This window comes from Lineus longissimus, chromosome 12, assembly GCF_910592395.1.
Source record: "Lineus longissimus chromosome 12, tnLinLong1.2, whole genome shotgun sequence".
Classification (NCBI taxonomy): domain Eukaryota; kingdom Metazoa; phylum Nemertea; class Pilidiophora; order Heteronemertea; family Lineidae; genus Lineus; species Lineus longissimus.
The window spans coordinates 15,679,480-15,700,013 of record NC_088319.1 but is presented as its reverse complement, the minus strand read 5'-3'; the positions used below and the strand labels follow the sequence as shown (position 1 = coordinate 15,700,013).

Sequence of the window (20,534 nt, the reverse complement as noted above, 5' to 3'; positions counted from 1 at the left end):
GTATGATAATTCTGGATGTCAAATCATTGAATGATAGAATATGTGGTAGTGGAAGAATGCGTCACAAACCATCTTGCCTTTGCAGATTTAGGTCCCTTGCCGTAACTCGAGGTTGAACCTTTCTTTCAGATGCCCCACACTCAAAGACAGTCCCCGCCCACGCCTCGTCCCAAAGAGGAGCGCGGGAGTGCGTCATTCCGGAGTAATTGAGTACTGCATTTTACTCCTGACAGTGTATTGGGTATTTTACTGTGTAGGCAATTGATTTCGTCTCTATCAAAAGTGAGAAACATGAATGAAAATGAGGTGCCTTACAACATTGAAAGCCTACACAATGAAAGTCAATGTTTTGATCTTCGATCCATAACCGCCTGTGAACAGAGTCGAACATGAACATAAGCGGATATGGTAGAACGTAAAATACGCCTGTTGCTCTGAAATGAGATGCCATGCAGTGAACGTTGCATGCATAATGTGAATGAAAAATCCGGTGTGACCCTCAACCGCTCTCCTCCTTGATGTCGTCCTTGGTCATCACCATGTCTGATTAGCCTACAACACGCACGATGTACGCTCACCCAACACACACCCACCGATCCCCGCCCAGAAATCGCAAACGCACGACTTTTCAAAACATAATAAACATGTTAAAGGCTAGCGGCAACTGTGTAATTCGTTTTTCACATTAATTTAAACAAATTCCTTAAAGTACTTGCTATTTTTCGGTGCTTTTCCTACTGGTGGTAGAAAACTCGCCCGAAGCAAGGCGAATATACGGGACTTCACTCAATAACCAAATCTCCTGGAACATTTATGAAGACGAAAGATTACCAAAACTTGATAGACTACAATACTTGTAAAATAGGCTACCAAGTTTCATCATAATTATAAATTAAAATCGAATTTAATCCTGTAAGATGATCATTCCTTTTAAAGAATTACCCAGCAAAGCTTACCTTTTCAAAGGAAAAGAAAATATTCGATAGCACATAGCCAGCCCTTCGCTGCTTGTAAGAGCTTTGAGGGACCGACTGTCGCTCTTTTCAGGGTCGCGTTCCCATAGAAATCACGAAGTTAAGTAACCTCAGTTTTCCATTTGATTTTAGATTTCAAATGACCGTCTTCTAAGTAGTCCAAAATTAGCATGTTTAATTGTTGATTATATAGATTCAGTTAGATTTTCATTGGATTGCGTTTGACTTTTAACATTTCCATTCCTTTCCTGAGACCACCACAAAACGCACAAAACCAACCCAGAGTGTTTTTGTTAAATTCAAGGGCTTTGCTGTTTGGATAAGATATGACTGACTTGGCCCTGCCTGAGCTTAAGTCAAATAAGGGTCTTAGTTTTTGAATTTGTTACAAAAACCTTGCAGGCGGAGTAAAAATGCTCCTTCTGTGATAAGTAATAAGGTGCTTACTTCACATAAAACAAAACTTCCCGCAAAAATAGTCACTTTTTAACCAGATATATTGATTTTAGTAACCAGAAAATATCAGCTTCTCTTCGCAGATGAAACAATTTTTGTTCATGAGTTGCCTCCTAGGTGGCAGGAGTGTACGAAGCAGATTCTTCCACCTAGGAGTGAAATGGAAAACTAAAACAACCTGCTCGGAGCGTTGCATATCTTCGTGTTTACTCAAGTCAGCACTTCCAGTTAACGCTTTAAATTGCATTGGGTAGGTAGTCTCTCAAACCTTTTGTGAAGTGAAAAAGCTTTGGTTAAGTGAGTCTAACTTATGCATGACGTTGCTTTCTGGTCTTTATGTTTTAGTGTCCAATATGTGACAGATGAGTTTGTGCATTATTGGTCAATCCATGGATGTTATTTGACCTTTTACCACGTGACCGTAGCGCATTGTGTTGCTGAGAAACCTCGGCATCTCTGAAAAGGCAGATAAGGATCTTTACACTTCCTGAGGTTTATATCCGGCAAGTAATAGCCGTCTTGATTGTAAACTAACGACCAGATGATCCATCATTTGGAGATGTCGTTAGGCTCACCCATAATATAGCCCTGCGACTGTCATTCCAACTAATAACAGTTATTTTCCCCTTTGGTCTATCAAACTAACTCCATTGGGGAAATGTTGATTATCATCTGGAAGGTCAGCATCTCCTGATCATCAGAGAAAATCTGACATGAAGAAAGCATTAAAAAGTGAGTTAAACACCATCGACCAATTTTTCCATTAATCACTAATGTTTGACCAATACTGCCATTCTTTATCTGCGTCATAACAGAATTCCTGAGAAATGAGACTTAGCCTATTTACCCAACAAGGCGATGCCATACCGAAACTAAACACTATTGCAACTAGCAGTCACTGCAACCTGGTTGGTTCATAAGTGGTGACGTCATTGAACGTAGTCCATTACAGATCAGTCCAAAAAATCTGACCAAGAATGTCAAGATCGAAAACAATAAAAAAGGAAATATCAGATAACATGGCATTTAGGCCTACTCAGAAGACGGTCCTCCGAATTATATGAAACACACAGACATGGGAATCCGTGCATCCTGATGCATTTCAACTCGTATGCATGTGCTCTTTTAACCGCATGTAGCTGATGGGGCATTTCCCGGTTTTGGTCTCATTTCAGACGAATTCAAGGTCAAATTTAATTACATAATTAATGAAGATGGGACTGATTTCGGTGCTGGTATCGTTTCAGAGGAGTTTAATCACCCGGGTAAGGATATATGTAAATGCCCGCTCCCGTGCAGTACAACCATTTATGAACCAAACTTTAGCTATAGCGCGACGTCGAATTTCGATGTCGACACAATGCTGAAAATCGTGGATACAGATGCACTGTTAGAACGTTACATAAACGCAAGAGATACGGCACACAAAGTTGAGGATCGCTATTTTGAAGTTGACTCTACTATAATCAACGCAGCAGCGACAACGGCAGACGACATTGAGAAGATGTTGTATGTTGAGTTTAAGAGCTTGTTAGACGGTAACGTGGCGGCATTGAAAGACATCTTAGACAGTATGGATTACATTTGTAAAAGGAAAGCCACCATGTATGCCTTCCAGGAATTCGTTGTCCGGAAGAATTTCCTCCGAGGCGTTATGGCCATGGACGAACGGACATTCTCGCAGGTCTCACTCAACTATTTTGATTTCATTTTCAAATGCGAGCACCAGGTGCGCACATTGTTGAAGACGAATGACACTGCAACGAGAAACATGATTTACAGTCTGCTGAAAATAGACATTGACGCCCGTCGGCTACTCACTCAAAATGCTTTACAAAACATCACGGACGCCAAGGACGCTTACGCAAATGGCGTTCCCATTTTTGAGTACCAGTTCGTCGTTGAAGGGGTACAAAAAGAAAAGGAAGAGGGCAGAATTATCGTGCCTAAAGTTTTACTGCATACCGCTGTGTCTCGCGAAAATTCATATTCTTTATATTACCTGAACCGGACCTTCACGGATTTACAATCGCTCATTTATATTTATCATAACCTCTCCTCCATTCTAGAAGATGCATATTTAGAAAACAGATTCAATGGCGGATTATTTATGGAGCTGGCGGCGAATTTCACACTTCTCTCGAAGATGTTCTTCGGCTCGCGGAGTAATACGTTAGCGGAAGTGATCGAATTTCCTGTGGAGCAGATGCAAGAGCGAATCGAGCATTTCCGGAAGTTGACAGAAGATTTTAACAAAATATATTTTGATATGAAGTTGAACCTAGAGAGCTTAGTCAATAAATGCCGTGACATCCGGGACACTGTGTGGCCAAAATATTCATCTGCTTTGAAGCAAGCGCGTGATTACCTTAACAACCAAACAACTGGCAAAACGCCAATTGCAAAGGTGCTTATTAATACTGACGTCAAAAATCATATAACGCAATTAGATTTATTCTTTAATGAAGTAAGAACGCGAAGTCAGACGCTTTACGACAATTGGAGTAAATTCAAACATGCGACATTCAGAATTTGGAAGACAATTTTAGATGACGTGGACTCGAAACCCTATTACGAGTACGCCAACACGTCGTGGGGGGTCCTCAGCTACACAAATGTCACAAATGAGACAACGAAACTCTACGAGCACGTGCGAGATCATTATGACTTGCGCACTGTGATGGGGAACAGGGACAACAGCTTCTTCAGAGCCTTCGAGAAGATGTCAGATGATTTCCAGGAATACATCAGTGCCAACAAATTGGACACGAATTTTTATAAGTAAGTTGAGGGTTTTCTTTCTCAGATCAGTTAAACCCCATTCGCGGATATGACATCCAATCAGAAGTTTTATATCCTGCATCACCGGCCTGGCAATTTCAAATGAGCCAATCACAAGGTGTCCTTTGAGGAAGCACCGGTACCGCATCCTGTCTTGTTTGCTTTCGGAAAGTGATAAATCAATTGAACTCATCAAACGCGTTTTTGAATACTTTGCAATTGTTTCTATAAATAAATTCAGCTCTTGCTAACTTTTGCAGACACTCCTCAGAAATACAACATCTACACGAAACTTTTCATCATTTTTTCTCTGGCAGAATTTCGGAATGCTTTCTCGTGTGCATTCTCTTCTTTTTGTGCTCGAAATGTGGCCCGTTTTCTCTTAAACTTTCCCTTATTATATGTCAGTTGTTATATTATCCTTCATTTTCACTTTAAATTTCACCTTTTTATACTTCACCACAAAGTAACGACTAATTGTTGCATTTGGGCAATCCTTTTTTGTCAACATATCGGTTGCGTATTATTTTAATGTGTTTATTATCGGTCCTGCTCACAGTGACGACTAGGGAAGGAAATAGCATATCAACTTGAGTGATGTAGGGAGCTTACTGACTTGTAAACTGGACTGTTATGCTCTATTCTTGGCACTATTCTTTTCTTTCATGATCTTCGCTACCATGTTCAGTTGGTCAAATTGAACGTGTGAAAAATAGACTTCACTTTCAGTGAGTAAAGAGTTAAGAGGATCAATGAGCTGAGATATTTGCTGAAAAGTCAAAAATAATCGCCCTATGAACCTTAAAAGCTACTGGCATTGCTATCATACTGGCATCTAAGCTTGAGCCCAGATGAAGCATCTTTTTTTCTAGTACAAAACGTTGTAAAAAGCCAGGTCGTCAGTTTGGCGGATACAAGAACGTACCTCTTCGGAAATCCAGGCCTCATCAAAACCTCTTTTCACCACACTGAAACAAATAGCTACCGCACTGCTATTCCGCCTGTGAATTGCTGAGAGATGCTCGGATATTATGCTTTCGCTTTGTTTCTCTTGCAGAGAAAACTTTTTACAGATGGACGTTTTCTACCGGAAGCTTAGTTATGAGCTAGTCGAGCAGCAGAAGGCGTATGATATTTTTGCCTTATTATGTAAGTACAAAACACACCCGGTGGTCTCCTAGGTCGTATTCTCATTGAAACCTGAAGTAGGCTACGTGCATATCGTTCTATTACTACGAATTTGCTGTAGTTGAACAAATGGCTTTTCCATTTGACGTATGGGTTAACCGTTGCCTAACTCAGTCACATTTTCCATTGCAAACTATCCATCATTTTCACGGAGGTGATCACTGGCCTCAAAGATGGTGTAGCTGATGAATATGTTGAATTGATACTCCACCTTTCCATCCATCTACAGGTGATATCGGGGGCTCCATGGGCCTGTTTGTTGGAGCTAGTGCCCTGACAGTGTTTGAAGTGATCGATGTCTTTGCCTACCACTTGTGCAAAAAGGCAGCGCCCAAAAAAGAATCCAAGAAGAAGAAAAACCTGAACAGATAGCAAATAACGGATGTCCCTGTTGCCGAGAAGACTACTGCTGTACCTCCAGAATCCTCTTGCGAGGAGACGCTGTTATAACACTACGTACGACTTCGTATATTTGCAGAGACTGTTGTAACACAACGCCTTCATGTTTTGCTGACGCATGTCCTCTTCCAAACATGTCCCCTTCCAGTTGTTCATCTAAGCATTAGGTGTATCTGATGGACCGGGCCACGCCCCGGTGTAACGTTTTTTGGGTGTGTCTATTTTTGAGCGTTTCCTCATTGTTTGCGAACGCTGAGAGTTAGATTGACACGTTACTTAGTATTTTCTGTGTTTCACCTTGAAAAATCATGGTCTCTCTTATTGTCCATGTTCAGAAACACTGAAATATGGGGAACTACCACCGATGTTACACCGTTTACAGTAGGTCTCCGTCGATATCTCCCTAAACTTGTACGTCTGTGTCCATGCACGCACTTGTCGCACTTGCCGCGTATAGTTTGCTCAGGATTGTTTTAGATGCACGTCATACATTGCAAATATTACTGCAAGTTTTACCTTGAGAGGATTTCATTGCTCCAGAAATGTCTGGTGGTGAAGTTATGTAACTAGAACTTTAACTACACGTACACAGTTTGAAGATGATCGAGTAAATACGAGTCGTCGAATTTGACATCGAGCGGAAGTTTTTTATTCCTGAACTGTGAAGACTAGCGTAGGCAAGGAAACAAATTTGGAAAAATATATCATTAATGAAATTATCAGTCATGCATTACAATGTTCATAAGACGTTCAGTAGGTACAGCAAGGCAATGGGACATCCACACTTGATACGGTTCTTGTTCAGGTCAATTTTGGCAGGTGTTTTTCCAGGTATATGATGCTGATGTTATTTCAAAAGTGTATTCAGGAGATAGAGACAGATTGAAATCCATGCCAGCAGATGGCATTTTAAATCAACCGAGACACCAGCGAGATGAATCAAAACCTCCCAAATTTCTGTGCAGAAATATTGCCTCACGAAACGCATATGGCATTTACCAAAAGTCGTTCTCAGGACAGACATGTATCTTTCAATCTGCTTGGAGAATGAGTCAGTGACTGAACATGTTTTGATCAGACTGGCTCAGACATGTCGCATCAGGGTGAAAGACCAGAAATCGTTTGAAAATTAAGCCAAATGGAGTTTATCATTTTCTAAAGAATTTAAACTATCTTCAGTAAGATTAGATTCGTACCTGTAAGCAGCACGCTTATCTCCTGATTCACTTCTGTGATTAACGTCAAGTCATCTCGCACATCCAACATGTATATACATATGTAAATACTCAAATGATATCGCATTATGCAATGATAGGGATAATGACAAGTTTGTTATTTTGTCAGATGGTGACCATTTCTTTGGTGTGACATGTTACCAAGGGGATGTAATCATAATGACCACGGCAACGTATCGTTCCATGTTACCATGGGAATTTTATCATGGTGGCTTTAGTTTAATGTTACCAATGGCAAGGTATTAGGGTGACATTGGCAACATATCGTTTAAAGTTACCAATTGGTCACTGTGTAGCGGTCGAAGTACATTGTAGTTTACATTTTTAGTGAAAAATAGTTATATTTCTATGCTGTTGTAAGAATTAAGATATGTGAGTGTTAAAATTGAATCCACGTCCACAGTAGTTCCTTATTTTCGCTGCCGAGGATCGGGACAAGACTGGACGAGAGGTGTTACAGATAAACTGTGATCTTTTTATGATTCTCATTATAAGTTGTCGTCTATTCTTGATGCAATTTTTTCATTTTCAAGTTGGAAAAAGCACCATATTTTAATCATGTTGGTTTGCAAAGCCATGCTTCATGTTACCTTTTATTTTCCAATTACCATTTAGTTAAACACAACTCCTGTAAAAGGCAAGCGAGAGTATGCATGTATTACATAAACAAACTGTATGATGTAGCTGTACGTGTCAAGTGACAACCCGCACCCGGAATCAGTCCTTCAGTAGTTGTTACTCTGAGCAGGACCCGTTGGGACCGGAGACCGACACTGCAAAGACAGTGCGTTCGTAGGAGATGTGGTTAAGATGTCAATATCAAAAGCAATGCAAAGTGCCTATCATTGTCCAACTCTGCTGCTTATAATAATCTCTGCTGGTCTACCAATCTGTCGTCTAAAGTATAGCGAGCAAGGGTGAGTAAAGCGAGGGCGTCCGTCCGAACGACAAAAGGTCTTGTATCAAACAGCATGGGCAATTTTCTGAGGTCGCCTTCGGGTTTAGTCGCTCGTGTGCAATGCAATTTAGAAGCAATTAAATATTTTCTAAAATATCCGCCGGACTCCGTTACACCAACGATGGGAGGTTAGGGACAGAGTACTTCCGTTGGTTCAGAATGAATCCTGGCGGATGTTTAGGAATACATTTGTAGGTTTGAATTGTCTGTCCATTCAGTCTTCGTGTAAATATCGTTATTCATTTCTTTAACATGACCATGACATTGTACAAAGTATAGTTTATAAGTGCTTGCTGATAATGTAAGCTTCCTTTCTGTTGCTGTATATCGTTGTTCATGTTGCACAAATGTATCGACGCCGTGGGTTGATTTCTACTTGTTTGAACCAGTGAAAGAGTACATTGTACGCCGTTCGCGCAAATTCTTCTGTATGGGCCAGAAAAAAACGAAATAAAGATTGCCGCTGCACAGTAACCAGCTGACATGTCAACGTGATCAGACAATAGATTTTCACTATATCGGTGTTAACCACAACAATGTTGAAAGTTAATATTGATATGTGTTTTTGCATAATTGCAGAACCTAAAATTCGATTATAGAAAAGGAAGAGCTCCATAACGACATGCAAGGCTTTAAAACTCGTTGCCCCTTCCTTCCGACTATAATGGTCTCCCGAGAAAGCCCCATTCGTCATAGTGTATATCTTCCAGGGGAGGCATGGGGACAATGTCAATTCGTCCGGAGTGTATAACGGCACCTTGACCCCTGCGACTGTTACATTAATGCATTATCATACAGAAAATGTCTTGTTATATTGTCATACAAGTCTCTTATTCATAGCTCGTCGTCATTGGATCATCATCATCATCATCATTATCAACAACAACATCATCATCATCATCGTCATCATCATGTCATCATCGCCATCTTTATTTTCATCATCGTCATCATCGTCATCATCGTCATCATCACGTAATCGTCATCGTCGTCATCTTCATCATCGTCATCATAGTCATCGCCATCGCCATCGCCATCGCCATCGCCATCGCCAACGCCATCGCAATCTTCATCATCGCTATCGCTATCGTCATCATTATCATAGTTATCGCCATCCTATCGTCATCATTGTCATCATCATACTTACCATCATCATCATAAGTCATGGGCATAAGCAATCACCAAATTCATCACTAGGCAGAGACATCGTCATATACTACCATTTATTCACGTCCGTTTCTCATTATCATCAAGGATAACATAAAGACGAATGAACATCAGAAATGCATATAGTGTTAGAATTGACATTCTGGCAACTTTCGAGGGTTGCTTTTGGTCAGTAGAATATCTCTTGTTTTCATACTGTCTATGATATTTGAGCTACAGCGTGAGGAGGATTGCATCTCGAGGAGTACCGATGTACAGCGTGTATGCCAAATATCGAAATCTGCATAGTTTCCATTCTAACATTGATTTTATGTATATCGCTCAGGATCATTTCATCTCATAAATGTGACGAAAATGATACTGACATTATATATATCTCATCAGTAACGATTGCAACCAACTTCATCAGCATAATCAACATCATCTGCATTGGCATAATCATCATCATCATTCATCATGTGCATATCGCTCCGAGAATCATTTTCGAAGTACGGTCACGTTAATCCATGCCACGCAGTTTAAGTTGCTAACGATAGTACCTCAATGCCAGAAGGCAGACTGCTGTGGTGCCGTTACGGCTGTGGCCTGTGTCATTTTCATGGAAACAACTACCAAATCAAACAGACGGAATATTCTCATCCTTTTCCAAACATGTCCCCTTCCTCTTACCACTCGGCGCATTACCTTCATTCCGTACCGTTGCAAGCCACATTCATTCAATATTGAAATTTGTATTCAGCGTGTCTTGAACAATCTCAAATTCACTTTACATAGGCATAGGTATACGGCGTAAGCATTTGAAGAAAGCCGAAGGCCCCGCTTTGTGAAATGTGGTTATGGACATAATACATGTTTCATGTGTATCACTGTATCGTCATTACATGAATATACCTACCATTTGCCATTCGCCAAGCATTTCATACGTCTCTCATCGTCATTACCATGCAACTACATCATCAGTTTTGGACTGCTCTCACAACGGTGGACTCGCATAACGGTGTCATCCGCGACAAGGGTTATGCAGAGGTGACCAAGAGAACTTAGAAAGAAACGAAAATGGGAGCAAAAACGCGATTGGAACGATTCGGAGTTGGTCAAAGCGGCCTCCTTTCCATGCATGTCCCCTTTTATTGTTCATTCTTGTGACAATGCCAAGGCTCGCATCTTTACTGTAGCGGTTACAAAATGTGGTGTCCGTTACTGTGATTTCGTGAAGGAGACGTCACGACTTCATAATTGGCTGCACTTTCTCAGTCGCTATTCTAGTGCAACCTTGGCGGCTGTGCCTTGTGTGTGATATGGATGTGGTACCTTCGTAAAATTGTGTTTTCTTGTCACTCCAACTCGCACTTAGCCTTGCTATGTAACTCATTACATGTTTTATCATTTTCTCTTTCTTTCTGACGTTTGACTGTATTTATTTCTAGATGAGTCGTAGAAAGACTTCTCGCCTGCAAGTAGTCCGACGAATCAATCTATTTCTGCTGCCGACTGACGGTTCTTCATTGTTATTCACTCTTGGCTGTACTTGTACTGTAAACTCGGCAGTGGGCCTTCACGACTCAAGGTACGAATTAGGTCCTTTGCTAGTAACTATAATGTAGTCTATAAAGTCGTGTTGGCACCTTGCCGATTTTATCTGCGGTCCATAGATTCAAAATCCCAATGGATGGATTACTATTAAAGCACGAAATATTCATAAAAAATCTGCTGTTTTCCTCTTAAATTTGTTCAGGTTTCCTGTCTTTGGCTTTCTCTACAAAACGTACATGGTATATTGAATCCTTTGCGCTGATCTCGGAAGACTTTTAGTGCAAACTTTAGTTAGGAAAGCCTCGTTCTGGTTAAGATGGCCTACTTATCGACGAGAGTAGCTTTGCCGACAGTTTGTGGTTCGCGGCGCCATTTTGGCAACTACTTGCGTGTAGGAAGTCTGGATGAACGTCACATTGTATATTCATGTTTAGATTAGGCTTGATATAGGGGTGTTTCTATAATATAGGGACAGGTTTTTATCTCTGTTGACAAGCATGTATAGATGAGAGTGATACTGTAAAGAAATAATTAAAAGAAATATTCATGTAAATTCTTGTGTGTCGTTCTATTTCTCATCAATCTGCCGTGTTGTCGAGAAGACATCAGATATGGACGTGGACACCCCTTACGAAAATGTGGGGCCAGCGATCTATCTGGCTGACAACTCTGAAAGTATCACTCCCATACTTGTGCAACAGGGGAAAACACCAAGGCCCTGCCGGGGTATGAACCCGGGACCCGGGTGGTATAGAACTACCTTTGAGCTGGCCTACAAGACCGGGATACAAGACTTCTTGGGTGTCTACTTGATCTTGCAAACTCCGGGGACCGGGACTGACTATTGAAATCCTTCAAATGTCTTCTAAAAGCAAGTACACACACGTTCACTCGGCACTACCTGAAGTACAGACCACGTTTGAGGTGTTCCATTATCCAGCTTTGGCCGGCCTATCGGGCCTACAAGAGACATGTCTCAAGCACGAGGCAAGGAGCACGAGGCGAACGCCTACTGATTACTGCATTGTCAGACACTCGTGAACATTACAATAGATCTTCACGGTAAACGGCGCCAGACAATGGGCTCGAAAGGCATTACCGTGAAGATCTATTGTAATGATGGTTTGTTGGTCCGACCCTAGGTAGCATCGGCGTATCTGGAAAATGGCCTATAGCCCACACCAGGCCAGCGGAGACCATGAGGCGGCATCCAACAATCGGTTAATCAGCGGAGAGATGACCAGTCTGCGTCTGCATGATCATTTAATCACGGAGAGACAATCCATGTCTGAACCAGTCTGAGAGTGCAGGAAGGTCTGACCAAGAGACCAAGCCAAGTCCCGGCCGCCCGGGACCACGTCACAACCAGTATAGATTTCACGACAGCTCCTGGCCGACTTTACCTTAACTGGTGTCACGTGGCTAAGGTCAAGGGGTGACCTTGAAGGACCGGTTTGATTCGATTCCTGGATTTTTCCTCTTTTTAATTGCAAATACGTTCCTTCTTCAAAATGCCACTCGCTCCAATTGACGACAAGCAGTCGTCTGCTTCTCCTGAAGTGAAAAAACAGAGCACGTCAATCCCGAAAGGCATAAAATTCTTGTTCGGAGGCACTGCTGGGTAAGTTTCAAGATCATTTATTTTGTTATTATTTGTAGGCCCTACTACGTACAATGAGATAGGCATACATGCAATGTATGCTCTGTCTGCTTGTACATCATGACATGGACATAATGAAGGTATTGGCGTCAAAAGCCAAGTCAGGGAAGGGCTCTCACTCGACAGACGGAAGAATGGGAAACACTTTCAACTTATTCATAATAAACTTTTAAAAGATTTCCAGTGCGGATGTACCAGTACCCGTACACGATGACTAAAACAACAGCGGCTGTCAGTCACTCCCACACGGTCTTCATATTAGATTGCATTAGGCCTACTACATTAGCATCGGCAATATAATGGGAATGCGTCTTGTTCGGTAGAATCATTGCGCCTAGGCCCCCGGCCCATGGATCTTTTGATGAACAATTATGTCTACTGACGATGTCTGTCGTCTTTAGACAGCATATGTTTTTAATGGACAGTACTGTACACTGGTTCCTGATTGTAACGTTAACGTCTTTGAACTCTCCATTTTCAGAATGGCTGCAACTTGTTTTGTCCAACCCCTTGACTTGGTCAAGAACAGGATGCAGTTGAGTGGTAGGTAATGACTAAATATGTTCCAGATTTCCCCCTAGTCCTCTTTCTATAACTGGGTGTCTATCATTTGAGAGGCCGACAGCGTTTGTGTTCATTCAGCTGAGAAAATTGTTGGTTGTTGTTCAGTTTGCTAATGCTAGAGTCCATTTTCAAACACTACGAGTAAAATGTATAAACTTATGCATGTGGTAGCTGTACCATACTGTTTCTGAAGGCTATTTGATTATTGATTCTGTCATGCCTTCAGGTGAGAAGGGCGTCGCGAAGGCTCACAAGACTAGCCTTCACGCCATTGCCAGCATAATGAGAAGTGAGGGCATCATAGGAATGTACACAGGGTAGGTTGGTTTATGAGACTGAGGCTGCCTCAAGTTGGCATCACCTCAAGATGCCCTATTTGTCTTTTAGTATTTACGACCCAGATCTGTGACTAAACACAAACAGTCGGAAACGGATGTAATATGCATTTGCCTTATTTTGGTTCACCCTGTATGACCGTGGGTTGAGTTGAAGCATATCATTTTGAAATAGTGGCCTACTTTCTGTTGAATAGCTGGTGGTCTTCCTGATTATAGGGATGTTCTCTGAAGCATGGGGAGAACCACCTGATGGTATTGTCCCAGCTGGTTTTGGGACATACATTATGATAAGATTTTCATAAGTTATTCCACAAGTAATGGGGGGTTTATGGTCATGGAGTATGAATATGCAATCACCTGTTGTGTATGCCGTTTTAAACATGCATTTGACATGTTATACATGTGTGCAAAGAGAGCATTAACTAGTATATCCCTCATGGATTAGCAAAGGGCCCTGGAGTTATGATTCAGATTCCTAGTGCACTGTCACTCAATACAACGAAGCAAATTAACATGACTGTTACTGTCTTACTCTTGGTTGAATCCAGTGCAGCTGAAGGAAAATTAAGCCTTCATCCCAACAATGGTTCAGCGGAAGAAATGAAGAGTTGAAATGTGAACAAAACAAATGCCATGCTCATGTTGTCTTTGCCCCAATTACCATATTTCGCCTATTGTGTTTGTCAGTGCTGTGAAAATTAAACCTGAATGTTGATAAAAATGATAATTGTTGTGATGGTTTGTATATTTCAAGGAACCATCACAGTTAATATGCCAGTATATAATTTCAATGATTACAAAATAATTGGAACCAAGAGCCAGGAGCATAACTCTTCATTAAGCGTACATTTAGTCCTTCTGTATAGGCTGTTCAACGAGCCTAGGGTCATAACTAGAAGAAGGGGGAGCGCTCTATGACCAAAAAGCTAGCAATGGTAGGAATAGCAGTGATGTACACTATAGCTCACTGGCGCAGCGAACAACGTTAAATCAGCGCAGAAGTTTTATGTGCAACATCTTGCTTTTCAGGTTATCAGCGGGTCTCCTTCGCCAAGCCACCTATACCACCACCAGGCTAGGTATCTACACCATCCTCTTTGACATGTTCTCAACGTAAGTATTCTCCTCAAGAAGATCCGTGTTTTTGGAGAGCTCACGTTAAAAGCCTTTCTAATCACTGTTTTGAAGGAGGAAGCAAAGTCTATTTGTCCGATCTCTTGCGATACTTAAGTGGACATGCTAAAGGACAAAGCTTCCCATGTCTTACCTTATCAGTTCCATCAAATTGTATGTTTCATTTATTGCAGGGAGGGGCGTCCACCAGGTTTCTTTACCAAAGCGGGTATCGGTATGACAGCTGGTGCAATCGGTGCTTTTGTTGGAACGCCCGCCGAGTTGGCTCTGATCAGAATGACAGCTGATGGAAGGTAAGAATTACGTCATTTCAGAACTATTTTCAGTGTGTTGAGTAAAGGCGTTTTGTTCAGCGTCATGACTAAAAGCCTAAGTCCACAGGGGTGTCTTCCCATTGTGGTTGCCGCCGCTGTAAAACTACGCTGAGCCCAAGTGGTTACTTGAGCATGGTTGTAGGCTGTGCTCAACAGAATCCTAGAGACAATATTCGCTTGTAGATGAGCTGTGGTGCAGATGTATCTGTGAATCATCCTCATGGTGTAGTAGTAGAAATGCTCCTCCTAGTCGTTAAGTCTGATAACAAAATTTGGAATGTTTTTACAGATTACCGAAAGCCGAACAACGAGGTTATAAAAATGTTTTTGATGCTCTGTACCGTGTAATCAAAGAGGAAGGTGTTCTTCAGTTATGGAGGGTAGGTTGAGTATGAATACTATGATTTATCCATACTGCATACCAGGGATGGCCCATTACTGGATGGTTCATTACTGAAATGGCGAATCACTGGGAACACACATTCGCGCATGCTGTTTTGTAGTAATCGGCTTCTCCAGAGAGATTTGATAAGACTGAGCAAATTCACTTTGGAAAATTCCCCGAAATTTACTTTGAATGGAACCTTCAATGTATGTGACAAAGACAAAGTTGATAAAATAAAAAGCTGCTGGTATTAACTCTATTTGATTGATTCCTACTTTGTATAAGTCTACTTCGAGTTATTTTCATATTCAAGGGATGTGGACCAACCATGACGAGAGCAGTAGTTGTCAATGCAGCCCAACTGGCTTCGTATTCACAAGCTAAACAATTTTTACTTGGAACAAGTAAGTCAGTAAAACGAACGATTTTTTAGTTGAAATTTATCTGTGTCCATTGTATTGAAGTAGAGAGGAGAGCAGCTATGGCCTGTTTTTAAGGTCTGGTCAAAATTAAATCTAACTTCTTGCAGTAGATTGCAACATGTGACCTGTTTGATAATCACTGACTCTTCTTGTTCCTCTCATTGCAGGATACTTTAATGATAATATATTCACACATTTTGCGGCTAGTATGTTGAGTGGGTTGGTCACGACTGCCGCATCTATGCCTGTTGACATAGCAAAAACCAGGTAAGTCATATTGTATGATACCATTCAAGCTTTCACTGTCTTATGTTAGTGTTTCATGATTCCTTGCAAGTAATTATGCCGAGTGTCTGATGGTTGATTGTCAATATTCCAGTGTGACAAGAATTTTCTAATTTCAGAATACAAAACATGAAAGTGACAGATGGAGTCCCAGAATACAGAGGCGCATTTGTAAGTATCTTCATCATATTTATATGACAATAGCAAAATGTTCGATATTCTACAATGTCAATTGAATTGATATTCTCATGTGTGCATGCCCAACTGAACCACAGTGCTTGTAATAATACATGCAGTGCAGGAAGTTTTCACTTCTAAATTTGATCTGAGACTTAACTTTTGTTTTGTTTTTCAGGATGTGCTGAGGACAGTCGTACGCCAAGAGGGTTTCTTCAGTTTGTGGAAAGGCTTCACGCCTTATTTCTTCCGACTCGGCCCACATACGATCTTAACGTTCATCTTCCTCGAACAAATGAACAAGCAGTATCGTATACGTGTCATGAAGGAGACTGGTGACGTATCTGGTGGACTCTAAATTCTTAAAAAATTGTTACCATGAAATGGCAGGAGTTGCAGAGACCAAAAACCATGAGTGTGATAGCCTCCATGCTACATTATGAGTTGCTGTAGCAATGTGATCACACTTTATTTTCTGGTTTACCAACTTGGTGGTCACATTTCCTTTTTCTGATCAAAAGAATAATGCAGAATCATCTGACCATGTTTGGGTATACATTTCAGTGTGCAATGGGCTTTTAGAGGCACTCCTGGTTAGAATTAACTCATTTGAGACATCGATATTCGATGGTGCCCTTGGTACAGATAGCTGTGATTAAATAGAGTTTGGCGTTTCCTTCAGAATAGCATAGTGTCACTCTGAGCCATCTGGACTTGTATGGGATTGCACACTACTGGCACGATAGTAACTGTACCACTTTGTCAGATGGGACCACATGGTGATCTGTCAGCTTTGTACATTCACTTCCTGGTTTCTTAGCAAAGCCTTGACCTATGTGTTTGGCTAATAGGAGGTCAAGAGGCGCTCATAACACTAGGAAACTGTGCATGCGAACTGTCTCTATGGATATGCAGACTTTGGCTTATCAATCGTTTGGATTGGGAACGGCCTATGGATACGCAGCCTAATGCGTTTAGATTTGTCATGAAAAGCCACTGGTTAACAATAGTTTAGTTGTTATGAAGTAGTCTAGGTAAGATTTAGGTCTGTGATAAACTAGATCTCTGTTGTGATGAGCTTGTTCTGTTGATGTCCTTCTGTTTTTCATGATACCAACGACTTCTTGAACCTGATAGTAAAAACCTCCTTTGGTAGAGAGAAAGAGAAGTATAAGTCAGGTTTATTGTGAGTTTGATCTAGCATTGTCATCGGGATACAGCTGGACTTCAAATATGGGTGTGATCATGTCAAAACCATATTCTGGGCCCTACATGTACCTAACAAACTGATATTGTTTTGTCATTTTAAATGACATTGGGATTGGTCTTTCTCTTGCATGCATCAAAGTTATACAACACTTTATTGTGCTGTTGTATGATGGAATATAATGTGCTATGACCTGTGAGGGATGATATTAAGGCGTAGACTTGTAGATAGGTTGAACATTGCACGATTTGTACTTCTGTCAATGAAATAATGTCTATAAGGCATGCTTTGGGATATCATCACTCGGCAAACAAATAGATCGACTAATGTGAAATGAAAATACTGTGCTTGTGTTCATTTATGTCCCTGTCCAGAGGTGGACCATGGATTCTGGATTAGGGGAAATGCACACCCCTGGATCAGCTCCTGCTGTCTGTTATTGGAAAATGATGAACCCTTGCCATTGACCTTGCACTTGTTGAAACACTGGGACCAGTAGTTGCCACTGGGGCAAGAAAAAACCTGAGAGAGTCATCTCTGCAACTCCACAAGACCTCAAGAAAACTTCCCCTGAAAGTACCTGAGCCCACAGTGGTTATCCCTCATCCTCATCTAAAAACCGTCTGCTCTATTAAAGATCGCGGAAGGCCACAAAAGCGCACATTCGTATTTCCCGCGTTAAGAGCGACTGGTGACGTCACCGCATTGCCATTGTCGTTATTCTCCGACATTCATGCTTCGGTTACACTGGAAGATGTTACAAATCGCATGTCGAAAATGTCGGAGCGGGGGCTGAAAAATGTCCTATTTTCCCTTTTTATTTCCTCGGGAATGCTAGCTTTTTGCCGTGGTTCGGCTCATGAGCATGAGCTAAATGTAGAGGTTCAAGAAAACGTGCAAGACAGCAAAATGAAACAGTGCACATTCTTTGGTAAGCATTTTCAATTTGCATTTTGGTTAAAATTTTGAATTAATTCACATCATCGGCGACACCATCCTGAAATGCGAGGACGGGCCAGTCGTTTTTACTTCAATCTAATCCAATCCAATCTGGGTTACCCTGAGCGTCGCGTAAACCACATCAATGCTTCGGGGGAGTGACGTAGACTGTATTATGTTCATAACAAAGTAACTTATCTTTTTTCCAGGAAAATATCGCTTTTCGCGGCCAGAGAGTAGCTTGATCAATTGTACATGGTACTCCTCCAATGCATGCTGTAAGAGGACAGAGGTCACATCCGTCTTTGGTGGAATGTACCCGCTGAGTGATGCAACAAAAACATGCAAGAACCAAATGAATTATATGATGTGCTATTTCTGCAGCCCACATCAGTCCCAGTGGTATGAAGAGTAAGTATAGTGAAACCTCCCTTAGCGAACACCTCTCTAACCAGGTTGTTCAATCAAATGTTCTTCCCCTTTTCCTTATTCCACTATTGCCACCATGTGTCTGGCTCTCCAGCATTAAAACTGAGTTTTTGTTCTGACTAGTTCCATTTGTCTGATTTTCAGGCGAGGAAGGGCTCAGGTGTGCTCAGAGTACTGTCGCTCAGTTTTCACCGAGTGCAAAGATGCTTCGTACAAGGGAAGAAAAATAGGTAAACGTTCTAAAAGGTGCCATGATAACAAACAGAGTAAGATGGATTTTCTGGTGTTTTTCTTCAAGATGAAAAGAGAATCCTGTTCCCCTAGAAGTGCTATTTGCAGTGATGCTGTTTTGCTTTTTGAAAATCACTGAATGCTAGATTGAAATGGTCGGCTGCCTGTGATAAGGTAAATTTGCTTCTAGAAAGTTATTCTTTGTCTTTCCAGGTGAAGAATACAAAAGTGGCAAGGATTTCTGTGAGATTGGTCAAAATTTCGAGGTAGTGGACAGGAGTACAGACTGTTTTGATTATGATCCGAATGTGTTTGACGGCTCGGGCCATCCAGTCTCAACCAGTTTACTCTTAGTATTCTGTTGTCTTTTGACTCTTGTTACGTCATATCAATACGTGTGGCCTTCATGAGGAATGCTTTAGTCCCATCCTTGGTGTAAACATTTTCAACAGGGCACGTGCAATAAAATTTGGTAGCATATGTATTTGGTTTGCATATGATCTGGCATCTCAACAAGAGAAGAGACCAAAATCATCATTTCATCTGTAAATAATGTTGCTGTATTATGTATAATGTAATGCAGTGTTCATTCTATCCACATCAACAGTTCATGTCAATCAAGGATTGTAAATGTATACTGTGTGGACGTAATATAGCTCGAGCTGGTCACATTTGTGCTTGTCTGATTTACATGGTCTGGGCGACATCCTGACCTAAAAAGTGGGCTTATTCCTTCTTTTAAAGAGCCGAAAATGTGCCATTTCTATAATTTATGTGTTTATGTATGGTACATAGATTACTAATTACAATCATTTCTGTGTAATATTTGACTGTGTACTGCATTTTTGATATAAATAAATCATGTCATTTATCAATATACTATATCATTATTTTTTTATGTTCAATGCAAATATTCTACTATCTGACACTTGTTTCATCAAGAATTCAGAATCTATTATCACCAGACTAATTCCCTGATCTCCCGTGTTAGCGCTGAACGGTGCCGCGGCCAGCTGACTGTGATGAAATATGTCTGAAAGATATAACCTCGCTGCCTTGTTACCAGTATATTCATGCCAAGGAGAGGGGTAACATGATGAGGATGGTCGCAGCAGTGCAACCACAATCATACTGAACTTCCAGTGGTACATGTATTGCCTACGTTACCTCCGCCCATATTAGACGCGCGGTGTCTGTAAAGTCTAGCAATGTCAATATATTGAGGGTTAGGATGAACCACAATGAGCTGGTAATGAGAGTCGCGGCCGTTTGTTATACCAATATGCACCACAGGCCGATGAACTCACCTTGCGCCTGACTGTAGAGAAACGTAATAACGCTCATACCGCCTTGAGGAGGAATACTCCCTGGAGAATAACGCCTCCAAGTGCAGAGCGAACGCTGAAGAAGAAAGAGAAGTTGAAAAATTTGGAAGTGACTACTTGGCAAGCCCGGCTTACCAAACAGCGACTTTTTCTTGTCCTGAATGGAGAGCCGAACTCATTAATATTAAAGTAAAGTCTCCAGCTCGCCAAACAGAGTAGATTTTTTACCTGTTTGGCAAGCCCGGCTGGCCGAACAGGGTGGCTTTTTAGTGCTGTTTGGCAAGCGGCTCTCCAAACAGGACAAAAAAAGATGCCTGTTCGGCGAGCGGCTTGCCAAATAGACCCGGCCCTGAAAGTTTGCTAACTGCGCCGTCTTGCTTACACTCCGAACGCAGTGGATCGGCCTCGTTCCTCACCCTAACGAGACCCAATTAGG

The 20,534-nt window shown here is 41.4% G+C and overlaps 3 protein-coding genes across 4 annotated transcripts in view; all 3 read left to right on the top strand.

Moving 5' to 3' along the window:
* The window catches only part of LOC135497392 (uncharacterized), a 114,919-nt gene extending 103,678 nt beyond the window's left edge, over positions 1-11,241 (top strand). The window contains exons 8-10 of one of the 2 annotated variants that reach the window (XM_064787265.1): positions 2,678-4,211; positions 5,269-5,360; positions 5,629-11,241. In XM_064787265.1, the coding sequence (XP_064643335.1) occupies positions 2,678-4,211; positions 5,269-5,360; positions 5,629-5,771 (1,769 nt within the window). In that variant the 3' untranslated portion in view covers positions 5,772-11,241. Of the gene's footprint in view, positions 1-2,605; positions 4,212-5,268; positions 5,361-5,628 lie in introns of both variants that reach the window. The other variant, XM_064787264.1, reaches the window with a different exon arrangement.
* Positions 11,242-12,102: 861 nt separating this feature from the next.
* On the top strand, positions 12,103-17,514 carry LOC135497118 (mitochondrial 2-oxoglutarate/malate carrier protein-like). The gene is made up of 10 exons (XM_064786837.1): positions 12,103-12,309; positions 12,830-12,891; positions 13,139-13,229; positions 14,280-14,363; positions 14,558-14,677; positions 14,988-15,078; positions 15,397-15,487; positions 15,673-15,772; positions 15,910-15,961; positions 16,146-17,514. Exons 1-10 carry the CDS (start codon positions 12,200-12,202, stop codon positions 16,323-16,325), a joined length of 981 nt encoding a protein of 326 aa, XP_064642907.1. The 5' UTR covers positions 12,103-12,199; the 3' UTR covers positions 16,326-17,514.
* A 421-nt stretch (positions 17,515-17,935) lies between these two features.
* Positions 17,936-19,650, top strand: LOC135497002 (uncharacterized). Its single transcript, XM_064786625.1, has 4 exons — positions 17,936-18,105; positions 18,323-18,524; positions 18,687-18,772; positions 18,987-19,650. The coding sequence occupies exons 1-4, from the start codon at positions 17,943-17,945 to the stop codon at positions 19,181-19,183; spliced, it is 648 nt and encodes a 215-aa protein (XP_064642695.1). The 5' UTR covers positions 17,936-17,942; the 3' UTR covers positions 19,184-19,650.
* Positions 19,651-20,534: the final 884 nt, after the last annotated feature.